Raw genomic sequence first — 23,066 nt, 5'->3', positions numbered from 1 at the left:
TAAAAAAATAAATCTTTATCTTTATCTTGTTATATGATTTCATCTGAAAAAAGCAAAATTTCCTTCAAAGATATTTTTGTTGTTTGATCCAATAGTTAAAAGATAGCTTCTTCTTTTTGAGGCTTAATTTTTCATTTTTGGTTCTAAAATTAAAAATATCACCTAAAATAGAAATTTAATATACTATTGTTGACTAGCGGGTAGATTTTATTAATATAGTAGTAGTACTCCATAAGCAAAGTAACAATGATATTGACAGATTATTATGGTTGGTCCATAGTTGACTAGGAATATATAACTAACCAATCCTTAATCACTAATTTTTTAAAAACAAAATATTAGGTAACCATTTAACTTCCCTACTTTTTTGATACAAAAATGATTTGGTACTTCTTATTTCACCCAAATCTTTCATATCAAAATTAATATATAGATCAAAATAATTTGGTATACTTTACAAAATATCTAAACTTCTATCAAATATATATAACTTGTCGAAAATTGATCAGACATTTCAGGTTTGAACCTTAAAAATAAAAAAAAAAATCTAGTTAGAAAACACTTCTTCTTTGATGAATCAATCTTACATGATACGAATCCATATTAATCGTAAAGCAGCTACAACACAACTAAGTGGAAAATTAAATAAAACATTGGTTAGCTCATGACTATTGAAGATGTAAAAGAACAACTTGACTTGAATGATATTGTGTAGGATGAAATATACACAAACCTTAAACCTATCTTTACAAGATAGTGAGATTGCTTCTAAAACATCCTAGACTCAAAAAAAAGTGATGAATTAAATCTTAATCATGACAGGTTGTTGGTTTCCGATAAGACCCTCACCTCGAGGAAAACTATACGTGCCCGAGTATAGTTTGCCAAAAATATACGCAGAACCTTACCCTATCTTTACAGGATAGTGAGATTGTTTCTAAAAAACCATTGGCTCAAAAAAAGTGATGAACTGAATCTTAATAATGACAGATTGTTGGTTTCCAATAGACCCTCAGCTCAAGGAAAACTATAACTATTCATGACAGTTCATTATAAAGCACAAACTTTGCCACTAATAAGGAACAGTAAAGCCAAAACTTAGTTAATTGAGAGTCACTTTTGATAGCCAAAACACAAAGGATGGTAAAATAGATGACTCCAATTACAGTTTTGAAGAAAAAAGTGTTGCACTACATTTGGCAAGTGTACATACAAGTTCAAATTTAGTCCATCAAGAATTTCTCAGTACACATTCATGTAGAGCTTTATTGGCGACTGGGGAAAGAGGTAAATATATTCACTCCTTATGATTTCGACAAAGAGTTCGTTGCTGCTGCTGCATTTACTTCATATTGGAGTCAAACCAACCACACCTGCATAGGAAAAATTCGCGATGAACATAAGTTAAAATGTAGTTTTGTAAATAGCATGTAAGAAATCTAACCAAGGATCAATGTAAAGTAGCAAAAGAGAGGTAGACGAGAAGCCCCTCGTCTGAAAGTATGAAGAGAAACATGTCCAGCATTTAAGAAATCCAAAGTGGAGGAAAGATCTCAACTTGAACGAAATTACCAGGCAAAGTGGAGGTCACACGATCTATGATAATACTTCTAATGTACTTAAAATCGAGTCTTCCTCTCAACATATCAAAGTCAGACAAACTATATAACTTCAGAGTCCACTTCTAACAGTTATCAATGTTAAAGCAATGATGTTAAGAAGTCTATACATAGACCAATAAAAAGAAAACCCTCTGCATGTTAATGATTGAACTAGAGACTTTTCAATTGTTTAAAACTCAGTCTAAATAAATCTGTCTCGGGTAAAGGAGAGGGGTGGCGATTAATTACTCCGTGAAAAAAGAAAAGCGTGTTTTCGGCAGCTGGCACCTGGTGGATGGCGGGCAGAATGGTGTAGGATGTTGGAGTTGGAGCTAGGTTCAAACGTCACTCTTTTTTATATCAAGCTTCAAAAGGCCTCTCTTTTGAGTGCTTTTGTTAAACTTCACATAAACGGCACATGAATTTTGAAACCTTCACTAATAGCACAACTAGTAGATGAAAAACAGATCTCACAAGTGGTGCAATCAAGACATTCTTCCAATATTGTATACACACTCTCTGGAAATTGAAACATGAATTGTGAAGTCCCGGTCTACTATAGTTAGCCTCACAATGTGCATGATCTAATATAGGGTGAATAACATTTCACAGCGAAAGCAACCACTATATATGTGTGTGTGTGTGTGTGCAAAAAATATCCTAGCTGTCAACGGTTGATTTGAAGCTCTCTGGAAGAATCAAAAGAGCCGCAGAGGATCTGTTGGCAAAACCTACCTCTATACTGTATCTCACATTCCTTTCTTAAGAGACATTGTCATATAGTCACACCAGAGGTCTAATTAGTCATAGTTTCCTTCTTCTGAGGTTTCGTTTTCCTTCTCTTCCACCTTGAGATCAACCAGATTAGCTCCTGAAACAACTTTTACGAGCTGCATCTGTAGTGACCAACTTTGTTTTATTTGCAGATATTATGGGTGCCAAGACTTAAAGTCTATTCAAAGACACATGCACAAGCACACACAACATATGTATAAATAAAAATAAAATATTAAAGACAGGGAAGCAACTTAAGAGGTCATAGAAGTAGTAGTTTCTTCATAAAAACAGGTATACTCTGATTCTGCCAACTATTAACTAGGAATGAAGAATACTCTCCCACAAAACTACAAATACATAAAAACAGATATTGTTTGTGTATCTGGAGGGAAGAAGAGGACAAGGATTAAATTGGTTCCACAGGGAAGTGCACATGTTAATGACACAATTGGAGTTCATCTATTAAATTTTCCACTTAAAATTTTAAGTTTACATACTTTGTGTTGTTCGATTACACTAGGTATGTTGTTGTAAACTTCATGTGCAGGACAAAGAAATTATCTCAAGCATCATGCTGCATATAAGTATTCAATCTTGAATCTAGAGTAAACTATACTCCGGAGTGGTATCATAATCATGTGCCTAGTAATTGCTTAATCAGATTAGCATTTAGGAATTTCGGTCAGTATACTGTATAGCTTTATATATCCCCAGACTCCACGTATGGAATCACACTGAGTTTGTTTTTGTTGTATATCTGATTATTTATATAAGTTATATCTGCATAATTGCTGCTAAGCTAAAAAAGAAGAGAGAGAGAAAATGCTGTCATATAAACTAGCTATACGCAGAAGAACATCAACCAAACAAAATGCACCACATATTCAATGTAAAGATTAGCACCAAAAGGAGGGTCCATTTTACTTTTGGTTATCTTATACATCAAAGAGTTTTTAGTAGTCCGATTGATTTAGAAAAACATAGTGAAATATTAAAATCAAATACTTCCTCTGTCCCAATTCACATGTCTTTTTAATCTGTCCCAGAAGGAATGCCATACTTGTAAAAATAATTTGATTTTAAACTTCCCATTACTATCTTATTCTTTGATTTTATTATTACATGTTCTTTCTTTTTTCTTCGGTTATCATATTGTTTATTGTTGCTACTGTTTCTTTTTCTTCATTAGTTTCTATATGGTTTCTTCACTATTGTATTTCCTTCCCTTATTGATTTGGATATGCTTTACTTGAGCTGACGGTCTATCGGAAACAACTTCTCTACATTCATAAGGTAGGGGTAAGGCTGCGTACACACCACCCTCCCCAAACCGCACCTGGTTGAATTATATTGGATATGTTGTAGCTGTTGTATTTCACCCTTAATGAGATGATTTGTGACCCGCACAAATATCTATGGTTTGTTTTAGATCATAAATTTCAAAAGATTTTCTTTATTTCTTACTCCATACTAGTCAAACTTCATCACATATTAGACAGAGGGAGTAGCAACTAACAATAAATGAGGTCTTGACAATGAGAAAGATAGAGGAGTCTTTCTACAGTATTTGGAGTTTGTTTCTTTTCTTTGATAAGTACAATTGTTGGAGTTATTTCAATCATCTTACTAGTTCATAGCTACATTTTGATATGCTTTACTTGAGCGGATGGTCTACCGAAAACAGTCTCTCTACCTTCACAAGGTAGGGGTAAGGGTAAGGTTGCGTACACACCACCATCCCCAGGCCCCACTTGAGGGATTACACTGGAAATGTTGTTGTTGTGTAGTAGTACTAGTTAATAGCTGAAATTGTCACACAATACAGTTATAACAACCCAAATCAAAAGCTAGATTGGTCACACATGTAGAATAGACAGCTGACGAATAGACACTCAGTAACTCTGGTAAGTGTTATTCAGAAACCAGATTTTTAATACTTGGGAACGCTTAACATAAACTGATACTGCAAGTTATCATAAAGTGTTTCTAACACCACCTGGGGGAATCAGATAAGGACAAAATGAAGAAGACAGCCAAAACGAAGGTTTAACATGCAGAGTAGAAGCACAAGGAAGAGCAATAAGAGGGTGTTTGGATGACTTATTTTAAGTAGCTTTTGACTTTTAAGCTCTTTTTTATTTTTGGAGGTGTTTGGGAAAGACAAGAAGTGATTTTAAGCAATTTCTTTTAGGCCAAAAAAGTAAAAAAAAGAAGCTAAAATGCCAAAACCTATGGCTTTTAGCTATAAGATAATTTATAAAAGTCAATCCAAACAACCCCTAAGACTGAAGCACATATGAGCTTTGCACAATCAGCATTTCAAGGAAGGAAAAACAAAGAAGCATATTACTCGAGGTAGAGATAAGGTCTGCGTACACTCTACTCTCCCCAGATCCCGCTTTTGGGAGTACACTGGTTTTTTTTAGTTGTTGTTGTTGTTGTTGTTGCAGTCATAATCACCCAAAGCAGCTCAAAACAGGCTGCCTCCTCAAAAGAAAGTCTTGACCATGCATCTCCTTTTCTTTTCGTAAAGTGAACATTTGTTTCCTATCTCAATAAAGTTCGAGACATTGAACACTCTCCAAGTTCTAGTCATGGAACACTTGCAAACAAACTCTTAAGAGTATCTTTAACCATTATAAACACCATGCAACAAGGGGCTAAAGCAATACCAGGCTAAGTTCTACTAATTTTAGCTTGCCTTTTCATTTAGTAGGTTAGTAGGTAGCAATGCGTTGTCTTGCAGTTCGTTCATATTAGTAGTCGTAGTATTGCTCCCATAGTTTCTTGTCCTTCAAATTCTGTTACTATTTGTTGATTCCTTGTACCTCAATTATCTTATTATTTTGTTGTAGTTTCTGTTTTGTACTCTATGTTGTTTTGTTTATTTGTTGTTTCTTGTACTTCCATTACTTCTTTTCTAGACCCTTTTTCCTTGAGGCAAGAGTCTATTGAAAACATCTCTACGAGGTAGGGGTAAGGTCTGCGTACACTCTACCCTCCCAAAGACTCCACTTTGTGGGACTACATTGGGTATGTTATTATCATTTAGCAGGAATAATATCATATTAGAAATTATACAAGAAGGAAGAGAGAGCAGCAAGGGAAGGGGGAGAAAAGAGTGCTTCTTCTTACCACATGCCAATCGTCCACCAGCATTTCCAGTGGTAAGGCTGAGTTCATGGCCACCTACAGACAGACAACAAAATGAGGGTTAGCTCATGAAGGCACCACAGAGTGTCAGAGACCTCCCAAAAAGGTAGCATAGCAGTGCACCAAATAAATTTGATACACTCGCGGAAATATCCTTTTCAAATTCACAGATTAAATGGATCAATATACAAAATGTAGAAACTTACCCTTTCCGAGGTCATCCTCAAGTTCATGAACTACAAGTGCTCGTCCAACAACTGAGTTTGGACCGGTCAATGATATCTAATTGGTACACAAAAGGTAAGAGTCAGTAAATTATCCTGAAACTATAACAATAACGAACATAGAGCACAAAAGCGAGATGTAACGACCTGATTATCTGCAATTGTTACTTCAGCCACGCCTGCATACAGTAAGCACAATCAAGAATCCAGAAAGTCATCATCCATCTTAACAAACAAAAACAGAATTAAAGCGCTATGAAAGAATAGAAAACATGTACTTTACCATCGGCATTGGCCACTATGTTTCCCAGGTCACCCGCATGACGGATTTCATCTCCAGGAGCTCCATGTGTCAATTTATTAGGATTGAAATGGGCTCCTACAGTAAAACAAAAGGGAACAAATTTCAAACTAGTACCAGCGAAACTAGAACTAAAAACGTTGCTTCCAACTAGCTACTAGAAGAATTCCAAAAGAAAAAATTGGTATTTTACTAGAGGAGTTCTAATTGACCAACATTCCGATTAACACAAAGTTCAAACAGGATCAGAAGCTAACCTGTAGACATACACCCGTTTGTAGTGTCACCGTATTCATGCTACAACATGATGCAACACAGACAAAGCATAACATTAACCATAATTCACCAGTAATTGCAATAAGGACAAGTACATGAGAAAAGCAGTACAATTCAAATTATAGCAACTATTACTCACCAAATGAAACCCATGGAGTCCAGGAGTAAGTCCCGTTATACGAACGTTAACCTTAGTTGGACCTATACAAAGAGAAGAATAAAGAAATAAATACTCAATACAAAAGGGTATCAAAATATTCCTATAAAAGCTTACATCTTTAGGCCACAAATAACTAATATAGTTATACAAACCAAATAAGGACATAATCACAAGGTAACAGATAAAGATTCGGATAAATGGCTTTGAAATATTCGTAGAAAAGCATATATCTTTAGGTCAGAATCCACCAATATGACAACAGAAAAACAAATTAGAGCATAAGGGGGTGTAAATGCAAACGGATAAAGATTCAGATAAAAGGGCACAAAAGTTCTTAATCAATATTACATCTTAGGTGACAATCCAAATATGACAACAGAAAACAACTTAGACCATAAAGGGTGGAAATGCCAACAGATAAAGATTCGGATAAAAAGGGTACGAATTATACTCAGAAAGGCTTACATCTTTAGGTAACAATCACAAATGTGATAACAGAAGAGTAAATTAGAGCATAAATGGTGAAATGCAAACAGATAAAGATTCAGATAAAAGGGTATGAAATATACTCAGAAAGGCTTACATCTTTAATTCACAATCACAAATGTGACAACACGAGAGAAAATTAGAGCATAAAGGATGGACAAATAAACAGATAAAGATTGAGATAAGAAACATACTCAAAAAGGCTTACATCTTTGGGTCACAATCACAAATGTGATAACAAAAGAGAAAATTAGAGCATAAAGGGTGGAAAGGCGAACAAATAAAGATTCAGATAAAAGGGTATGAAACATTTGTAATAAAGATTACTTCTTTAGGTCACAATCCGCGAACATGAAATAACTAAAACCAGCAAATAAGAACACAAAATGGTGGAAAAATAAACAGATAAAGATTTAGATAAAAGGGTATGAAACATTAGTCATAAAGATTACATCTTTAGGTCACAATCCAACAACAACAACAAACCCATCATAATCCCACAAGTGCGGTCTTGGGAGGGTAGTGTATAGGCAGACCTTATCCGTACCTTGTGAAGATAAAGAGGCTGCTTCGAATGGACACTCAGCTCAAGTAAAGCATAACAAAAATCAGTAAAAAGAATTAAAGCACAAAAGGGTGGAAATGCAAACAGATAAAGATTCAGATAAAAGGGTATGAAACAATAGTAATAAAGATTACATCTTTAAGTCACAATCCACAAATATGACAAGAAAAAAACAGCAAATTAGAGCACAAAAGGGTGGAAATGCAAGCAGATAAAGATTCAAATAAAAGGGTCTGAAACATTAGTAATAAAGATTACATCTTTAAGTCACAATCCACAAATATAACCCAAAAACAGTAAATTAAAGCATAAACAAAGGAAAAGTAAACAACCATCATCATCTTGAGATAGAGTGACAACACCCTCAACATTAGAATTTCCCTTAAGGACAGCAACAGCTTTCTTAGTAGCAGCAAAAACAATGAGAGGTTTGGGAGTAGTAACAGCATAAAGGGTCAAAGATTGGCGAAAATTTGACTTAACATTGAGGGAAACACCATGGAAAGAAGAGTTAATGTTAGGGGAGGAAGAAGAAGAAATTGGGAATAAGAAAGAATTGGTAGTGCTGGTGAAGATTGATTGGGCGGCCATGGCTGCTGCCACTGGTGAATTGATAAACTGATAATGTTTAGATAGCAGAGAAACAAGATTTTATCTTTTCTGGTTTTTTTTCTTATTAGCTTCTTGAGATTTTTGTCTGTTTGCAAGATCTATATGACATTTTAATGTTAAATTTTGGATTAAAATATTGGACATAATGGTTATTGGACAAGTTTATGATATTCTTAAATATATATATATATATATATATATATTTTAAAAATATAAAATGGTGATTTATCATATTTTGTATATAGTTTCTAGGAGGAATGAGCTAAAATGGTTATTTGAGAGTGAAACGTAGTATACGGGATTTTTTTTTCTTTTGTTATAAATATTTAATTAGGGGTTAATTATGAAGAGATGAGTTTATTTAAGATATTTATAAATTTAGGGTAAAAAATTAAAAGATCAAATTTTTTTAATAAAATCCAAAATTTCATCCATTTTTTCCATTTTTTAAACGCAGTTCTTCCTCTTTCTCTGTTATCCTCTTCTCTCTTCTCTTCTCTTTTCTTTTCCCTTATTCTTTCTCCTTTATTCGAAAATCGAAGGTAGATCATCATTATTTTGTCAGCCTTCAAGTTCACCTTGAAGACAATTTTAATTTTAAGGTAATCTCATTTTTTTTCCTCTTCATGTTTTCCTCCTCTTGAATCAGTGAAATATTGTATTATGTGAGACATAGTTGTATGTGGAATTAATAATAAAAGTTGGCATGGTTATATTTGTATTTGAATTGTGTTGGGTATATGATTGATTGTTCTCACTTTTCAATTCTTTTTGCCTTCAATTTTTGTTAGATGAGAATTGAATATTATTAACTCTTTAAGAGAAGTTGTTTGTGCCGTAGGTGTTTGATAAATTTTTTAAGAGAATTGAGTTTTTATTAAGCTTCTACATTCTTATATCTCCTAGATTTAGTTTGATATAAATATTAGTATCTTGCGAACTAATTGCATCAAAGAATGACAGTGTTGATGTGTAAGCAATTGTATTTTTATTAAACAACATATTGTTGTTTATACATTGAGAAGGAAGTTGCACATGTTTCATGTCTAAACAACAACCTGTTGTTGTTTATGGATTAAACTTTGGAAAAAATGTCAATTTCTAGCATTTTGAGATTATTTTATTCTACTATTTATATTAAAACTATGGTATTACTATCTTATATTATAAGTGAAGTATTTTTGCTTATCACATTCCACGTATCGAATGACAAAATCTTAATTTAGACTGGAAATGAGAAGCATTGGCCATATTTTTCTATTGGCGGAAATATAAATATGTATTCAAATTGTGATCGCTAATAGTTAATAAGTAGATGAGTTAGAATATAGTCTTGCAAACACGGTATCGAAATGATCTTTATTTGTTTGTTTTATTTAACAAGAAACTTTTTTACTTTATCTAGTTTTGGATTCAAAATCCCGTATAATCTAATATATATCATACTGAAATTATAATTTCTTATAAAGAAGTCGTTTTTTTATTATTGATGGAGTCGACTACTTTCTTATTTAAAAATAATCTATTTAAACAGAAGAATCTGATAAACAATTGCTTCACAAACTAACTAATCATATGTAAACTCCTCCTTGGGCTGATTCATGTTTATACATTGGACGACGTTGGCACTATTGTGGTTTGGGACACGAAGGTTAACGATGTCCCTATCGTACAATTAGGTGGGAGTGACGTTTGCACAAATACTGTATTTATATTGAGAAATTCTTTAATTATATATTGTTGAGAACCCACTAACAAAGTAAGTTCTTGGTCTAGCGGCAGAAATTGAAGTTGTTAAAGCTATGTTGCCCCTCCTAATTTGGGTTTGAATTTCTTGGACACTTTTCTACTAGCATTTTTTTTTTTTAATTTGAGATTGTTGGGTTTTATAAATTTTAAATTATAAATTTATCTGTATGCAATCAGTTATAAAATTACTGTGTGTCGATCACATATCATTCAATATTGATTCTTGGCTCACATTACTCACGAAATCAATAGATGGAAAAGTATTCATAGTGGCAAAAGCAACACACAACTCCACGGACCTTGTGAGGTACTAGTATATATGCCTAATCATATTTGTCAAGATATGCAGAAGAGATATTACAAAGAATATCTTCTTGTAAATCAAATTGAACATTCAAGCAGAGCTGAACATGATATTTATAGCTTACTAAATTGACCACTTCGTTCAAGCGCAAGTGCCACCAACACCAACTAATTTAATATTATTAAGATACAATTTAAGGTGTCACAAAATGAAAAAAATAGTATTAACATTCAAATATAATCTGTAAAAATAAATTGAGTAGACACTAAAATGCTTCATATGTTCTTAGTTACTTTTTTGTGATTAAATTCTTTTTGCATTCTATTCTTAATTTTTTTTATGTAATCTCTGATCAGTAGATTCTGTATAACATCCATCTAATCTCACATTTCAACGATTTTCAAAAAAAAGGAATCTCAACCTATTAAAAAGTACAAAACTAATAAATAAAAAATGAATTTCAATAAATGAAAATCAAAATTCATAAAGATTCGTCTGATAAACTCGTTAGTTGTAAAATAGGGTCATCAATGGCAACTAGCAAGGACAATTCCATCTTTTTTTATATTTGATTTCCCTATTTGAATGCATTGTCCGGAGTAAAAGATTCAATATGATCAGTTGCATTATAAAGATTAGTCAAATGCTCCAACAATGGAAGAAAATTATGCATCTTCTTCATCTAAATACATGCTCTTAATGTGGCCACCAGACGCATAATGATCTCGATACATCATAGTTATCGAATTTATGGTGTGAACAACGTATTTAAATTATGTATAATTCTTTTACATGTGTTGAAAGCGGACAGCTAATGCGTTCCACTTATTGAACAGGGTTCTATGGTCGGTCCGTGACCCCTGGATGCCGAAGGCGTCCTTGGGGTGATCTCGTAGTTCCTACGGGGTGGAGATGATGGGGTCGGTCCATGGATTTTCCTTCTTTTTCTTTTGCCGCATTTCGCTCAAAGGGTTGAAGGGAGATAGTGCAATAACTAAAAACTATGTAATCTCTTAATTAAATCTTCAGATTAATAGTGCAAAATTTTCTTCAACTTAGAAGTGAGGTAATTATTGACAATCAGGCCCACACACACAAAAAAAGATACATAAAAAAAACAAGTTGAATAGAAGGACCAAATACATTTCTAGCAGGTGTTTGGTCATAAAATTAGGGTACTCTATCATATGTTTGGTCGAGAATCCTACATATTTGATGTGAATTCCTTCTTTTTTTTATTTTCGTGATATTCTATCATTTGTTTTTCTTTTAGGTTAATAAAAATCGTGTGTAGGTCTTTCTTCTTCCTCTTTTTTAGAGGTAATTGTCAATAAATCTTTTTAGCGCGAATATATATATAGCCTCCGATGAAAAGTTCATTAATCATTATTTCTTGTCACTTTACCTCTTCGTTTCAGCAAATTAGAATAAAAAAATGTTACCATCCTAAGGTAGTGCTAACCTTTTATCCATCGGGGCATATAAGATAGTGCCAAAATAAATTGCTGCTTCAATTTGATTCAATTTACTTTAAGCCGACAAATAAATAGTTTATTCGACTGACTATTTGTGTAAAGATTTCGAAATATGAAGTTGATCTCGTATATTTTTATTATTCATAAACTATATTGCACACATATATAACTTTTCAAACGAACTATTTGCTACGTTCAACGCAAGTGCCATCAACACCAACTTGCTACTCTGATTCTATTAAGAAATAAGGTAAAGGGTCAAATTTGTTGTTGAATTATGCGAAATGAGCTAGATTTGCCCTCAATTAATAATCCGGATCAAATATAAGTCCAATTTGCTTCTGAACTATACAAAATGGAATGTATTTGCCCTACATTAATAGTTAAGGTCTAATATATCCTCGTTGTTATTAGTTAGTGTCAAATTTGCCTTTGAACAATGCAAATTGAAAAAATTAAGATTTTAATTGAATTGAAGCTTCATAAGAACTAGGGATAAGTTATACAAACGCACCTAAACTGTGACGGAATTGTTATATATATCTAAACTATGTGGGATTTTATGAACCTCCTGAACTTATTTTTTTCGTATTACCCACTTCATTTTAATTAACATATGCAAACACATGCTTATTTATTCTTGCATCCCCAAATTAAAATACACCTTGCAATTAATCAGGTTATACACTCTCACTCATCACCAAGTAGAACAAAATAGAAAATAAATTCAAGGAAATAGATTAAATGATATTAATGATGACTAGCCGATTTGAATTGATTTTTTTTTAGTGATTTTAAGTTAAAATAATTTTAAACACTTTTTAGTATTTGGATACAATAACAACAACAATCCAGTGAAATCTCATAATTACATCTACTTTTCTTTTGGATGGCCTGGTCACCAAGCCTAACTTCCGCTCCAACCTCCTGAGGTGTCCCACTGAACTTACACTCTAAGTACTCTGTCTTGGTCCTACTCAGCTTAAACCCTTTAGTATTTGGATAAATTTAAAAAATATTTTAAAGCTAAAATAATAAAAATAAGCCAAAAGCCACAAATTAGAATTTCTTTATGACTTTTGATTTATTAGCCAAAATTCAAAACTTAAAATTTTTTACTCATAACTTTTGACTAATAGCAAAAATCCAAAAATCAATTCAAGCAGACACTAAGACGGAAGAGTATTTTAGGAAATAAAATAAATTATAATGATGAGTAATGAATTAGTAGGATATATTTAATCTTTTCGCAATTTTGTAGGCGTGAAATAGATCTCTATCATTAAAAGATGGAAAAATTATATGGATAAGCAAATATATACTAGTTAATTAGCTAACATAGCTATAGTTTGAATTAATTATGGCTCGCGATAAACATTTAGATGTAATTACAGTTTGAGTTTTGTATAATTCGCGCGATTTATACAAACGCTGTGCGCGAATCAAATTGTATAGTGAAATATACAAACACTACAAATTGTATAGTGAATTATACAAACATTTTACATGAATTGTATAGTGAAATATACAAACGTTATACAAAAATTGTGAATTGTATTGCGAATTATACAAATGTAGTGCTAATTATACAAACGCTGCTATAACTATAGCTACGAATTGTAATTAGCAAACTATAGTTGTGGAGCATAATTAAAGTATTTTTGAGTAGTTATATGCGAAAATTCCCCTTTTTTGGAAAAATTACGTGAATTGACAAATATTATTAGTGTATTATTTAATATAGATATAGTTTAACATAATTGTGAATCACGGCTACAGTTTAATGAAATTTGTTATTGTACAAATCTGGAGACTCATATAAAAATCTGAAAGCAAATTTAGATGCTCACATAGGAATCTCTAAAGCAAATTTGTATTTTCTTTTGTGTTTGTATATTTCGAGCCTCATATACAACTCCGTGGAAGGTCATATACAAATCTCTAAAGGTCTGTATATGTATACAAAGCGATTTAGGGGGTTATATACAAATCTCTAAAGCAATATTTGTATTTGTATATACAATTTATTTGAAAGTTCAATTTGTATAATACAGTGAAATATACAAACGAAAAAGCCCAATTTATGTAATGCAGCGCGATATACAAATAGAAATTGGCATAACCATGGAACTATAACTATGGAATGTAATTAGGCAAACTGTAGCTAATGAACCTAATTATATTTCAAATCTTTTCTATTTTTGAAAGTTCTTCAACTTTTTTTTTGTATAATTTACATTATTCGCTAATTAATAGATTTAAAAAAGGAAAAAAATTAAAACACATATATACAAACACACATTTATTTAGTTTTGCATCCAAAACTAAAATACACCTTGCAATTAATTAGGAAAAATAGATTAAAAGATATTAATGAGATTAGTAGTAAAAGGAAAAGGAAAAGATATTTTAGGAAATGAAATAATTTATAAAAATGATGAATGAATTAGTAGGATATATTTATTTATTTATTTATTTATCACAATCATTATGTTTTTTTCTTCTCAATAAGCATTTATGAACTTTATGTTGGGAGCTTTGTTGATGTATAACTAAAACAAAAAAATTGATTATCATTAATAAAGTTTAGTTTCAGTTATCAATATAATTCATATATTTAGATCATATTTATCTTATATATTTTGTAGAAGTTGAACATTGCATATTGTTTCTCTCGTGACACAAAAGCTTACAAAACAAGTATATTGTTGGCCCATTTTGGTCGAGGATCCTACGTATCATGAGAAATTTGCGCAAATTTTACTAGTTTAGGAGCTAATTACTTAGATACACTTTAATTTGTCAAATTATAAATCAAACCAGATTTTGATGCGTCTAGATACATGTATTAGGTATAATTTATTTTAGATACACTGTATCCAAGTGGTATCAAATGTATCTAGAATACATAGACAAATCTCACTCGTCTCCCTCCTATCTCGTTCGCCGCACTCTTATATATCTAGTATCCCATATACATGTGAATTACATTAGATATATATAAATGCACGTATCTAGTGTGATTCATATGTATATGCGATACATGACTATCTTGCTCGCCTCCCTCCCATCTCGATCACCTCTCTCCCTATTTTAGTGTATCTGGTAGCAAAAATATATGTATCTAAATGAATTTTCCTCAATATATGATAGAAAACTCTTAATTAGTGGTAAAATACGTAATTATTTGAAGGTATAAGTAGAATTAGTATATATGGTATAAATGTATGTCTAATAAGGTAGTTTCCCATATATATATAATGTGAATTCCCTTTTTTTCTTAGTATTTTATAATACTCCTTCCATTCCATATTAAGTGAATTTGTGAGGCAATGCACACATATTAAGAAAAACATTTAAGGACATAATTTGAACCATACTTTTCATTATTGTCTTTTGTAAAATCATAAATATAACTTTGCAAGTAGTGTGATTTATCTCCTAGAAAATATAAAACTTTGATAATTTAAGGGTCATTATGGAAAAAGTTCCAAACATCTATCTTGAACTTTGAACAATTCAATTATTTTGAACAATGAAAAATTCATCAAAAAATCACTTAATATGAAATGGAGGGAGTATATTTTTTTAAGTCAATAAAAATTGTATGTAGATCTTTCTAGGTAAATTAAATTAAAATTAATGTTTTCTATAACCCATATCTTTGATTATTTCCAAATATTAATAATTTGAGATAACTATTTAAAATAATAATAATTTAAAATAACTATTTTAAAAAAATAACAACAGATAATTTGAGACGAAAAAAGTATACTCTTGATCGAAAGAAATTAAACAAATGGGATCGAAGAAAAGATTTCATTAATTTGTGTCTTAAAGTTGTTTTTAGTTTACACGTGAGTAACTGCACTTTAATTTAAACACAAACAACTTTATAGTACTAACTTATTGCTATTTCAACTTTTTAAACTTTTTTGTAATAGCGTCGTTTGAATTGAAACTTTTTCTTCTCAAATGAAACTTTTTCTTCTCAAATATAATAATTGATATAATTTCATGAGTAATTATAAGTGAATTCAAGTTTAAAATGGCTCTATGTTTTGTCTTTTTATATAAAAATTGTTGAAAAACCAAAAGTAAAAAGTTTTATTTTGACCTTTTTAAAAAGTCAGTGAGTGAGTCAACAGTAAAAAAGTCAAACCATCTGACTAAAAAAGTTAATTGGGCAGTGGAATCCCATGTTTCTTGCTCACTGTTTTTGTCTTTTTACTCTTCAAAATCCCATTTCAAAATTCAAAGTGTTTTTAACTTCTTATTGGCCTTATTTAATTGCATCAAGACAAGAGAATTTTTTTTTCAATATATAAAAGTTCTCATGGCTTCATATTTTAATTGGCCTATATGACATGAATATATATATATATATATATATATATATATATATATATATATATATATTCATCTATCATATATTTCATAATACATCACACCAGATAAATATACCAAATCGAAACAATCAATACGAATGAAATACGATTCACTTTGAAAATGTATTTGCATTGATATTATAAACAAGCGATGGAGTTCAAATCGTTTTCTAAGGCATAATATTAAAAATGCTTATTAATTAACAAGGACAAAATTGATTGTGTGTGACCTATAAATCACAATTATTAATATTTGTATTATATTAGGCTATCTACACCACACTTCTTGAGTTATGGCCCCTCCTGAACTTTGCTAGCGTGAAATATTTTGTGCACCGAGCTGTCCTTTTAAGCTTTTGAGTTGTGTCATCCCTACATTTTTTTGACACATACAAATCAAAAAATGACAGCTAGACAAATGATTGTTCAGACATACTGAATTGATTGAATTGAAGGTGGAACACTTGATCATTTCAGTGGCAATTATACACCAGAAAACTGAAGAGAAAAAAAAGATCAAAAAATTCAATGGTAGGTACAATAGAACCAGCTCAAAACTTTAACTACTTGTCCCTATCAGCAAATACTCAATTTGCTCCATGTTTTTCCCTATTTGGCATTTACAAAACATGTCTGGACAGTTAAAAGTAGGACAAGTAGTTACAAGATTAACAAACGTCCCCACTTAGTCAACCGAAAGCTTCTGGTTCGCCTAATGTTCATAGTTGTCAAAAGCTCCTTTCGACTGTATTATAACCCGAGCTCCTGAAGCAAGCCTGTTAAAAGAAGCAAAGAGGATATTTCAACCAACGTAATTCGATAACAAGGAAAATAGCATAGCTTTAGTCAGTAACACTTAACTTTCTTCAATTTTGATCACATTGTCTTTCTCCTCTCTGAAAGAGTCTATTCTATCTGAGTGTCTCTTGTCAGACGGCTGTGTAATTCGCTTGCTTCCTCCACAGGATGTGTCGGATATAATGGTTCGTGAACTGCCTATTCCATCTGATGAGATTCTAGGACCTTCAGAAAGAGGAGATTTCATTGACTCGCTTCTTGCTTGCTGCTTATTCAGGGAAGCCTTGATGGAACGCGGAATGCACTTTATGATTGAACTTTTCTCCTCTTTATCTTCAACTGAATCTGCATGTTCTTTATTTGTCCTGCATCAACAAATTCAGTTTCCAACTCAACATTTAGCATTATGCAAAATCAAACAAAGAATTCTTGGTCAATCGTAGTGGCGGAGCCCGGATTTTCATTAAGAGGATTCAAACTATGATTAAGCTAAGTATACACGGGAAGAAGCCAAAGGGATTCAACATCTATATATATATATATACGTAAAAAATAATTTTAATCATGTATAAACAGTGCAATTTTTCGCCGAAAGGGGTTTGCACGAACCCCCTTGGCCTTAACTGGCTCCTGCCCTGGTCTATCAGCTATCCACATAATTACTCAAGCTAGTTCTATCACTCATAACTAGGAGGCATTGAGTAATAACGTCGAATTACCACCATAACTCAGGCTCACACAGAGTTTATATATCTTGCAATTATGCAAATCAGTGAACAGTATTTAAAATCTCGGCAATCTTTCAAGGTTAAATCAATCAAGAAGATGGTTTTCTTCTTAACCATTGTCAAAAATACTGACTTTTTTCCTATAATGCAAAGATGCTTTACGACAATCACCATGAGGAAAAACACAAAATTAAACATGAGAAACAACCTATGATTTGCACTATGAATGCTGACATAACTAAAACTGAAGGAAATCAAATAAGCAAAGTTTAGCAGCTACATATTGTGAAACTATTGCAAAATACTTTGGTTTTACAAATCCAAAGTATTTTCCAATTGGTAAGAAGTCTGAAATATCATATTGGTAAGGCATCTATTAAATATGTAGTAAGTGATTCTACTGGTTTAGTGTAGAAGAATAGCAAGACAGAAACCTGTCAGCATTGTAGGACGACGACCGCTTTAGAAGAGTAGGCTCCTTGGGCATATTCGTCTCGAGAAGGCTGCCGCTAAAGTATTCCTTATCTTCCAACCTCAAACTCAGAAACCTAGGATTCTCTGCCAGGCAATCAAAGTCTCCTAAAGTTAACGAGGTTGAGAACAGAGGAGATGGGAACTTTGAATGTGAAAATCTCGGCCTGTAGGTAGGAATAAGGCCAAAACTATGATCCTTCACTGAAATCGATCCACAAGAAATTAGTTGCATCAGCACATTTGAGGGCTTTAGCTTAGTTTTTGGAACCCGAAATTCCTCTCCTTCGATTATTCTAAAGCTATTGAGCTTATTTATATCAGCTCTGATGAGGGATTCCAAGGTATCTGTTCTACCACCTGATGAAGATGCACTTGACGAAGACGGAGCAGGCGATACTGTCTCCCGGCATATCTGTGCAGATTCATTTGTCGGTTGAACCTGAACCTCATGAATTTCATTATTTTCAGGCTCTACAGAACCATCATCTGTCGAAACACCTCTCGTGCAAGTCTCTGGAGGTGTAACTTTGCTAGCATTTTCATCAGTCTGAGTTGAAGCATCGGCAAGGCCTTCATTCTTATAGATCTTGTACTCTGCCAAGCTTAATGAACCATTCCATAAAGAGCTTTTATCAGCACTGGACGATTGAGGAGATACTGCTGAAGAACCCGATTGTTGAACAGGAGGTGATGATTCATCATCTTGAGAATTTTTTGTACCTTTTTCATTCATGCTAGAAGAAGACGAAGTATCATCTTGGCTTCTAGAGGATTGTGGTTCCGGCAGCAGCTTTGGGTTTGACAATCTCACATTTCCAGCAGGACTGAAGCGGCCTGGAAGCAAAAGGACAGTTTACTTATAGTTGGTTTAAAAGCACTAATGATCTCAAAATTGTAACCCTCCACAGTAAAAGGGAACTCCAGTAGCAAGAGACGTGCAGCCAAACTCATCCATTGTTCTAATTTGTTGCATTATCACTCACAACTACAGTCTAACCTCTCTGTAACATCGTTTGTCTCGATATTTTTTTGGCTGCTATAGCAAAATGTTGTTATAGAGAACATATAATATAACATAACATGAAAGATCAGTTCTACTGAAAAATATGGTTGTTATAGTGAAATGTTGTTATAGAGAGGCCTGATTGTATAACACTAAAAATCATGTGGTTCAAATTTTACATTTCTATAAAGAAGGTCTAATATACCTGCATCGGATTCATCGAAAAGCTCTGAGCCTTTAAGAACATATTCATTACCATGAGCAGGAAGAATGAGGTCATCTTCACAAAGATCATGCCACACGAAACCATTCTTGTAGCTTCTGTTTTCATAATCAAACAAAACATTAAGCACACAGACTACATTTACATCTTTCATTTAAAGCAAAATTTGACAACAAACCAAAATTGTTGAACAATTCATACCTCTTGCAAGACCATGAGTACAACGAAGCCATTCCACGACCTCTCAAAAAGTTAAGCCTCTCAATTACATCTTCAAAAAGTACAACAACACAAGTAAATTCCAAAGCAAAATAAAATCAATCTGTACCTTAGATTCTACAATCAAACATTTGTTTACCCCTCAAGTAGAGACCATCGGAGGAAGACAGGGGTACTTCAATGAAATGAGGATGTTCGAGTTGTCGATTTCTACAGAGATAGTATACTACATGCACTTTGCCACTACTCAACCGTGCAGGCTGCTGCTGCTGATACTTAGGGGATTTCTCAGTCCAAACTTTTGCTCTCTCTGGACTCAATTGCCCATATTTCTTCATGCGCCCATCCATTGAAAAAATTAATTTCACACCAACAAACAAACCCTAACTCACAAGTAAACCATCTTGCTCAACTCGATCTCAACAAATACCTAGTGAATCAGTTCAACAATCAAATCATCAATCAACTCAGCACCAAACAATTCCATTGAAATTACCTCTAATAAGCTACAATTAGATCTGAAGATTGAACACCCCAAAAAACACAAAAATCACAGGTAGAAACAGACAAGAAACCACCATTCACCATTTCCATTTTCAGACACGACAAATACTGAACACCCATTAGCTTATTTAGTCAAAAAAGAGAGTAAAATTAGCTCAATAAGATCAAAAAATGGAATCTTGATAAATGTCCATATACAGAAATGTATTAAAACAAACATTTTTTGCACAGAAATTAAAAAAGACAGAGATCAAAAAATGGAATCTTGATAAGTACGCATAAACAGAAATGTATTAAAACAAACATTTTTTGCACATAAATTCTGAAAGACAGATCAAAAAATGGAATCTTAATAAGTACCCACATACAGAAATGTGTTAAAACAACCAATTTTTGCACACACATGGAAGACAAAGATCAAAAAGTGGAATCTTGACAAGTACCCACATACACAAATGTCTCAAAACAACCAATTTTTGCACAGATTATGAAAGACAAGATCAAAAAATGGAATCTTGATAAGTACCCACAAACAGAAATGTGTTGAAACAACCAACTTTAGCATACATTATGAAAGACAAAGATCAAAAAATGGAATCTTGACAAGTACCTACATACACAAATGTCTCAGAACAACCAATTCTTGCACAGAAAGATAAAAAAATGGAATCTAGAGAAGAACCGACAAACAGAAATGTGTTAAAACAACCAACTTTAGCATACATTATGAAAGACAGAGATCAAAAAATGGAATCTTGATAAGTACTCACATACAGAAATGTGTTAAAACACCCAATTTTTGCACAGAAATTATGAAAGACAAAGATCAAAAAATGGAATCTTGATAAGTACCCACATACAGAAATGTGTTGAAAACATTGAAAACAACCAATTTTAGCACAGATATGGAAAACAAAGATCAAAAAATGGAATCTTGATAAGTACCCACATACAGAAATGCGTTGAAAACAACCAATTTTAGCACAGATATGGAAAACAAAGATCAAAAAATGAAATCTTGATAACTACCCACATACAGAAATGTGTTAAAACACCCAACTTTTGCACAGAAATAATGAAAGACAAAGAGCACCATTTTTTTCCCAACCTGAGAGGTAACATGGATAGTGTTTAATGCATGACAAAGGGGACCATATTGGGTAGCAATGGGAGGGAAAATGAATGGGGTTGGAGCTGAACTGACAGGTAAAAGAACAGAATGATTTATCGAAAAGACAGAGAAGAAATGAAAGGGACTGGTAAGATACGAGCTTTTCTTGAACTATAGTGTTAGTAGTACTGTGTGACTGACTGTGTGATTGTGAGTTGTTTGAGGGTTTTTCTTCTCTTTCGCTTTTTCTTCCAACTTTAACTATGGCTTTTTCCTCATTTTACTCTGATTATGCTTGCTTGTGAGATAGTATTATAATGGGGGTTTCTGCTTTACTTTCTTTTCTCTGGCTTTTTCTTCTGATTGGAATTGTTTTGTTTTGTTTTGGTTTTGGTTTTTTGGTCCCTTTTCTGGTACATTTTGTTATCTTCTTCCCCTCTTTGTAATGTTTCTGATTTCCAATCCCGCCGATCTCTGTCAAAAATTTTAATACTTCAGTTGATTAGTTATTTAAATTTTATTTGATTAGTTGAGAATTTGATTATGCACTTTATAATTATCTTTATCGTTTACCTTTCTCCAACTCGAACGTAGAAAAAACTACCTAAAGCTCCTTCACAATTTAATTGAAATCAGATATTTGTTAATTCGATTAATCTAAATGCATGTTCAAACTAATTAAAGAAGAAAATGCTTTCCTTTTCACATTTTACTTGGATTGTTTTGGTATAGTTATTAGATATTCAAAATTCACTAACCTCCTTTTTTATTATTTTATATTTTTTAGACATAATTATTTGATATCTGAAATTTATTAGTTTAGTATCAAAACCAATTTAATGGGAAAGTGCATCCCTCTTCATAATTTACTTTTTTTTTAATTTTGGAAGGGAGGGGGTGGGGAGGAGAGTGAGGGACGAGGGCCCTTCACAATTTACTTGTATGGTTTTAATATAATTATCAAGTATCAATATTTAATTTGTCCGATTGATTTAAATTTGTGTTTGGATCTATTAAAAGGAAAGTTTTCACCCTTCTCGTTTCATAATTCTTATATTTTTCTTGATATGATTAGCTGAAATCTACTGATTCAAAAAATTTATAATTGTGTTAAAAAATTTTGGCCAAATACATCGGTGACCCCTTAAAGTTGGCACCAACTTTCACTTAGACACTTCAACCGGGCGATGTTCACTTTAGACACCTCATTTAGGGGTCCGCTGTGTCATTTTGACACTTTTTTGACAATAAGCAAAAAACTGAATGAGAGTGTAATACACTCGTTGATGACAAGGCAAACAACCAATTAAATGATTACATGTGTTATTTTAAGTTAAAAATTATTTTAAAATTCACTTAGTAAATAAAATAAAAACATTATTCTAAAAAAATCAATTGCAATCCCCCCCCTCCGCCCTAATGGTAGTTGTCTTCTCCACTACACCCAACAATTTTCTTTATTTTTTTCTTAATCTTCTTTTTAAAGTTGTTTCAGAGCTTTTTTTTTCTTTCTATTTTGATGTTGTTTAGAGAGAAAAAGAGAGGGGGAGGAGGGAGGGAGAGAAAGAAAGAAAAAATATAAAATATGAGTATTGGTGTTCATTTTTTCCGACGAAAAGGTGGAGAGCAGTGATGGTACCTTACCCTCCTTTTCCATCGGAAATCATTTTTTTTATTACACTCAAAAATCTCTTTTGTGCTTTTTTAAAAATTTCTTCTTTTCTTTTATTTTTTATAGCTATTCCTTTTCTTTCTTTTAGTATTGTTTTGTGGGAAGAAAAGAGTGAGAGGAAGAAATAAAGAGAGAAGAAATATGAAATATGGGTGTTGATATCCATTTTTTCGGCGAAAAAGGTGGAGGGAGGTGATGGTAGATTTAGAAAAGCAATACAATGAAGAAGAAAAAAATGGCTTGAAAACGGATTTGAATAAAAA

At 32.4% G+C, this 23,066-nt stretch overlaps 2 protein-coding genes across 11 annotated transcripts; both read right to left on the bottom strand.

The window, feature by feature from the left end:
• Positions 1 to 1,050: 1,050 nt before the first annotated feature.
• On the bottom strand, positions 1,051 to 8,254 carry LOC129902926 (superoxide dismutase [Cu-Zn], chloroplastic). Its single transcript, XM_055978372.1, has 8 exons — positions 7,876 to 8,254; positions 6,472 to 6,533; positions 6,314 to 6,353; positions 6,039 to 6,134; positions 5,903 to 5,934; positions 5,738 to 5,813; positions 5,514 to 5,567; positions 1,051 to 1,373 (listed from the first exon to the last, which is right to left on the bottom strand). The coding sequence occupies exons 1-8, from the start codon at positions 8,132 to 8,134 to the stop codon at positions 1,348 to 1,350; spliced, it is 645 nt and encodes a 214-aa protein (XP_055834347.1). The 5' UTR covers positions 8,135 to 8,254; the 3' UTR covers positions 1,051 to 1,347.
• Positions 8,255 to 16,493: 8,239 nt separating this feature from the next.
• LOC129903969 (protein SOSEKI 3) lies at positions 16,494 to 21,620 on the bottom strand. Of its 10 annotated transcripts, none has more exons than XM_055979494.1 (6): positions 21,129 to 21,620; positions 19,656 to 19,946; positions 19,499 to 19,568; positions 19,280 to 19,395; positions 18,032 to 18,905; positions 16,494 to 17,234 (listed from the first exon to the last, which is right to left on the bottom strand). In XM_055979494.1, the coding sequence occupies exons 2-6, from the start codon at positions 19,864 to 19,866 to the stop codon at positions 16,928 to 16,930; spliced, it is 1,578 nt and encodes a 525-aa protein (XP_055835469.1). In that variant the 5' UTR covers positions 19,867 to 19,946; positions 21,129 to 21,620; the 3' UTR covers positions 16,494 to 16,927. The 10 variants fall into 10 exon arrangements, with proteins under 10 accessions (XP_055835469.1, XP_055835471.1, XP_055835470.1 ...); XM_055979496.1 differs by having other exon boundaries at positions 21,333 to 21,620; XM_055979495.1 differs by having other exon boundaries at positions 21,058 to 21,133.
• Positions 21,621 to 23,066: the final 1,446 nt, after the last annotated feature.

Source organism: Solanum dulcamara, chromosome 9 (genome assembly GCF_947179165.1).
Source record: "Solanum dulcamara chromosome 9, daSolDulc1.2, whole genome shotgun sequence".
NCBI lineage: Eukaryota > Viridiplantae > Streptophyta > Magnoliopsida > Solanales > Solanaceae > Solanum > Solanum dulcamara.
The sequence above is the reverse complement of the archived record's forward strand: the minus strand, read 5'-3'. Positions and strand labels throughout refer to the sequence as shown.

Excerpts from the sequence above, each read along its gene's own strand:
- LOC129902926 (XM_055978372.1), bottom strand. The coding sequence starts at position 8,134 with ATGGCCGCCCAATCAATCTTCACCAGCACTACCAATTCTTTCTTATTC. Across the intron at positions 6,135-6,313 it reads AAACGGGTGTATGTCTACAG|GAGCCCATTTCAATCCTAAT; the intron begins GTTAGCTTCTGA and ends GTTTTACTGTAG. Across the intron at positions 5,935-6,038 it reads CATAGTGGCCAATGCCGATG|GCGTGGCTGAAGTAACAATT; the intron begins GTAAAGTACATG and ends TACTGTATGCAG.
- LOC129903969 (XM_055979494.1), bottom strand. The coding sequence starts at position 19,866 with ATGGATGGGCGCATGAAGAAATATGGGCAATTGAGTCCAGAGAGAGCA. Across the intron at positions 19,396-19,498 it reads TACTCATGGTCTTGCAAGAG|AAGCTACAAGAATGGTTTCG; the intron begins GTATGAATTGTT and ends TTATGAAAACAG. Across the intron at positions 18,906-19,279 it reads TTTCGATGAATCCGATGCAG|GCCGCTTCAGTCCTGCTGGA; the intron begins GTATATTAGACC and ends TTTTGCTTCCAG.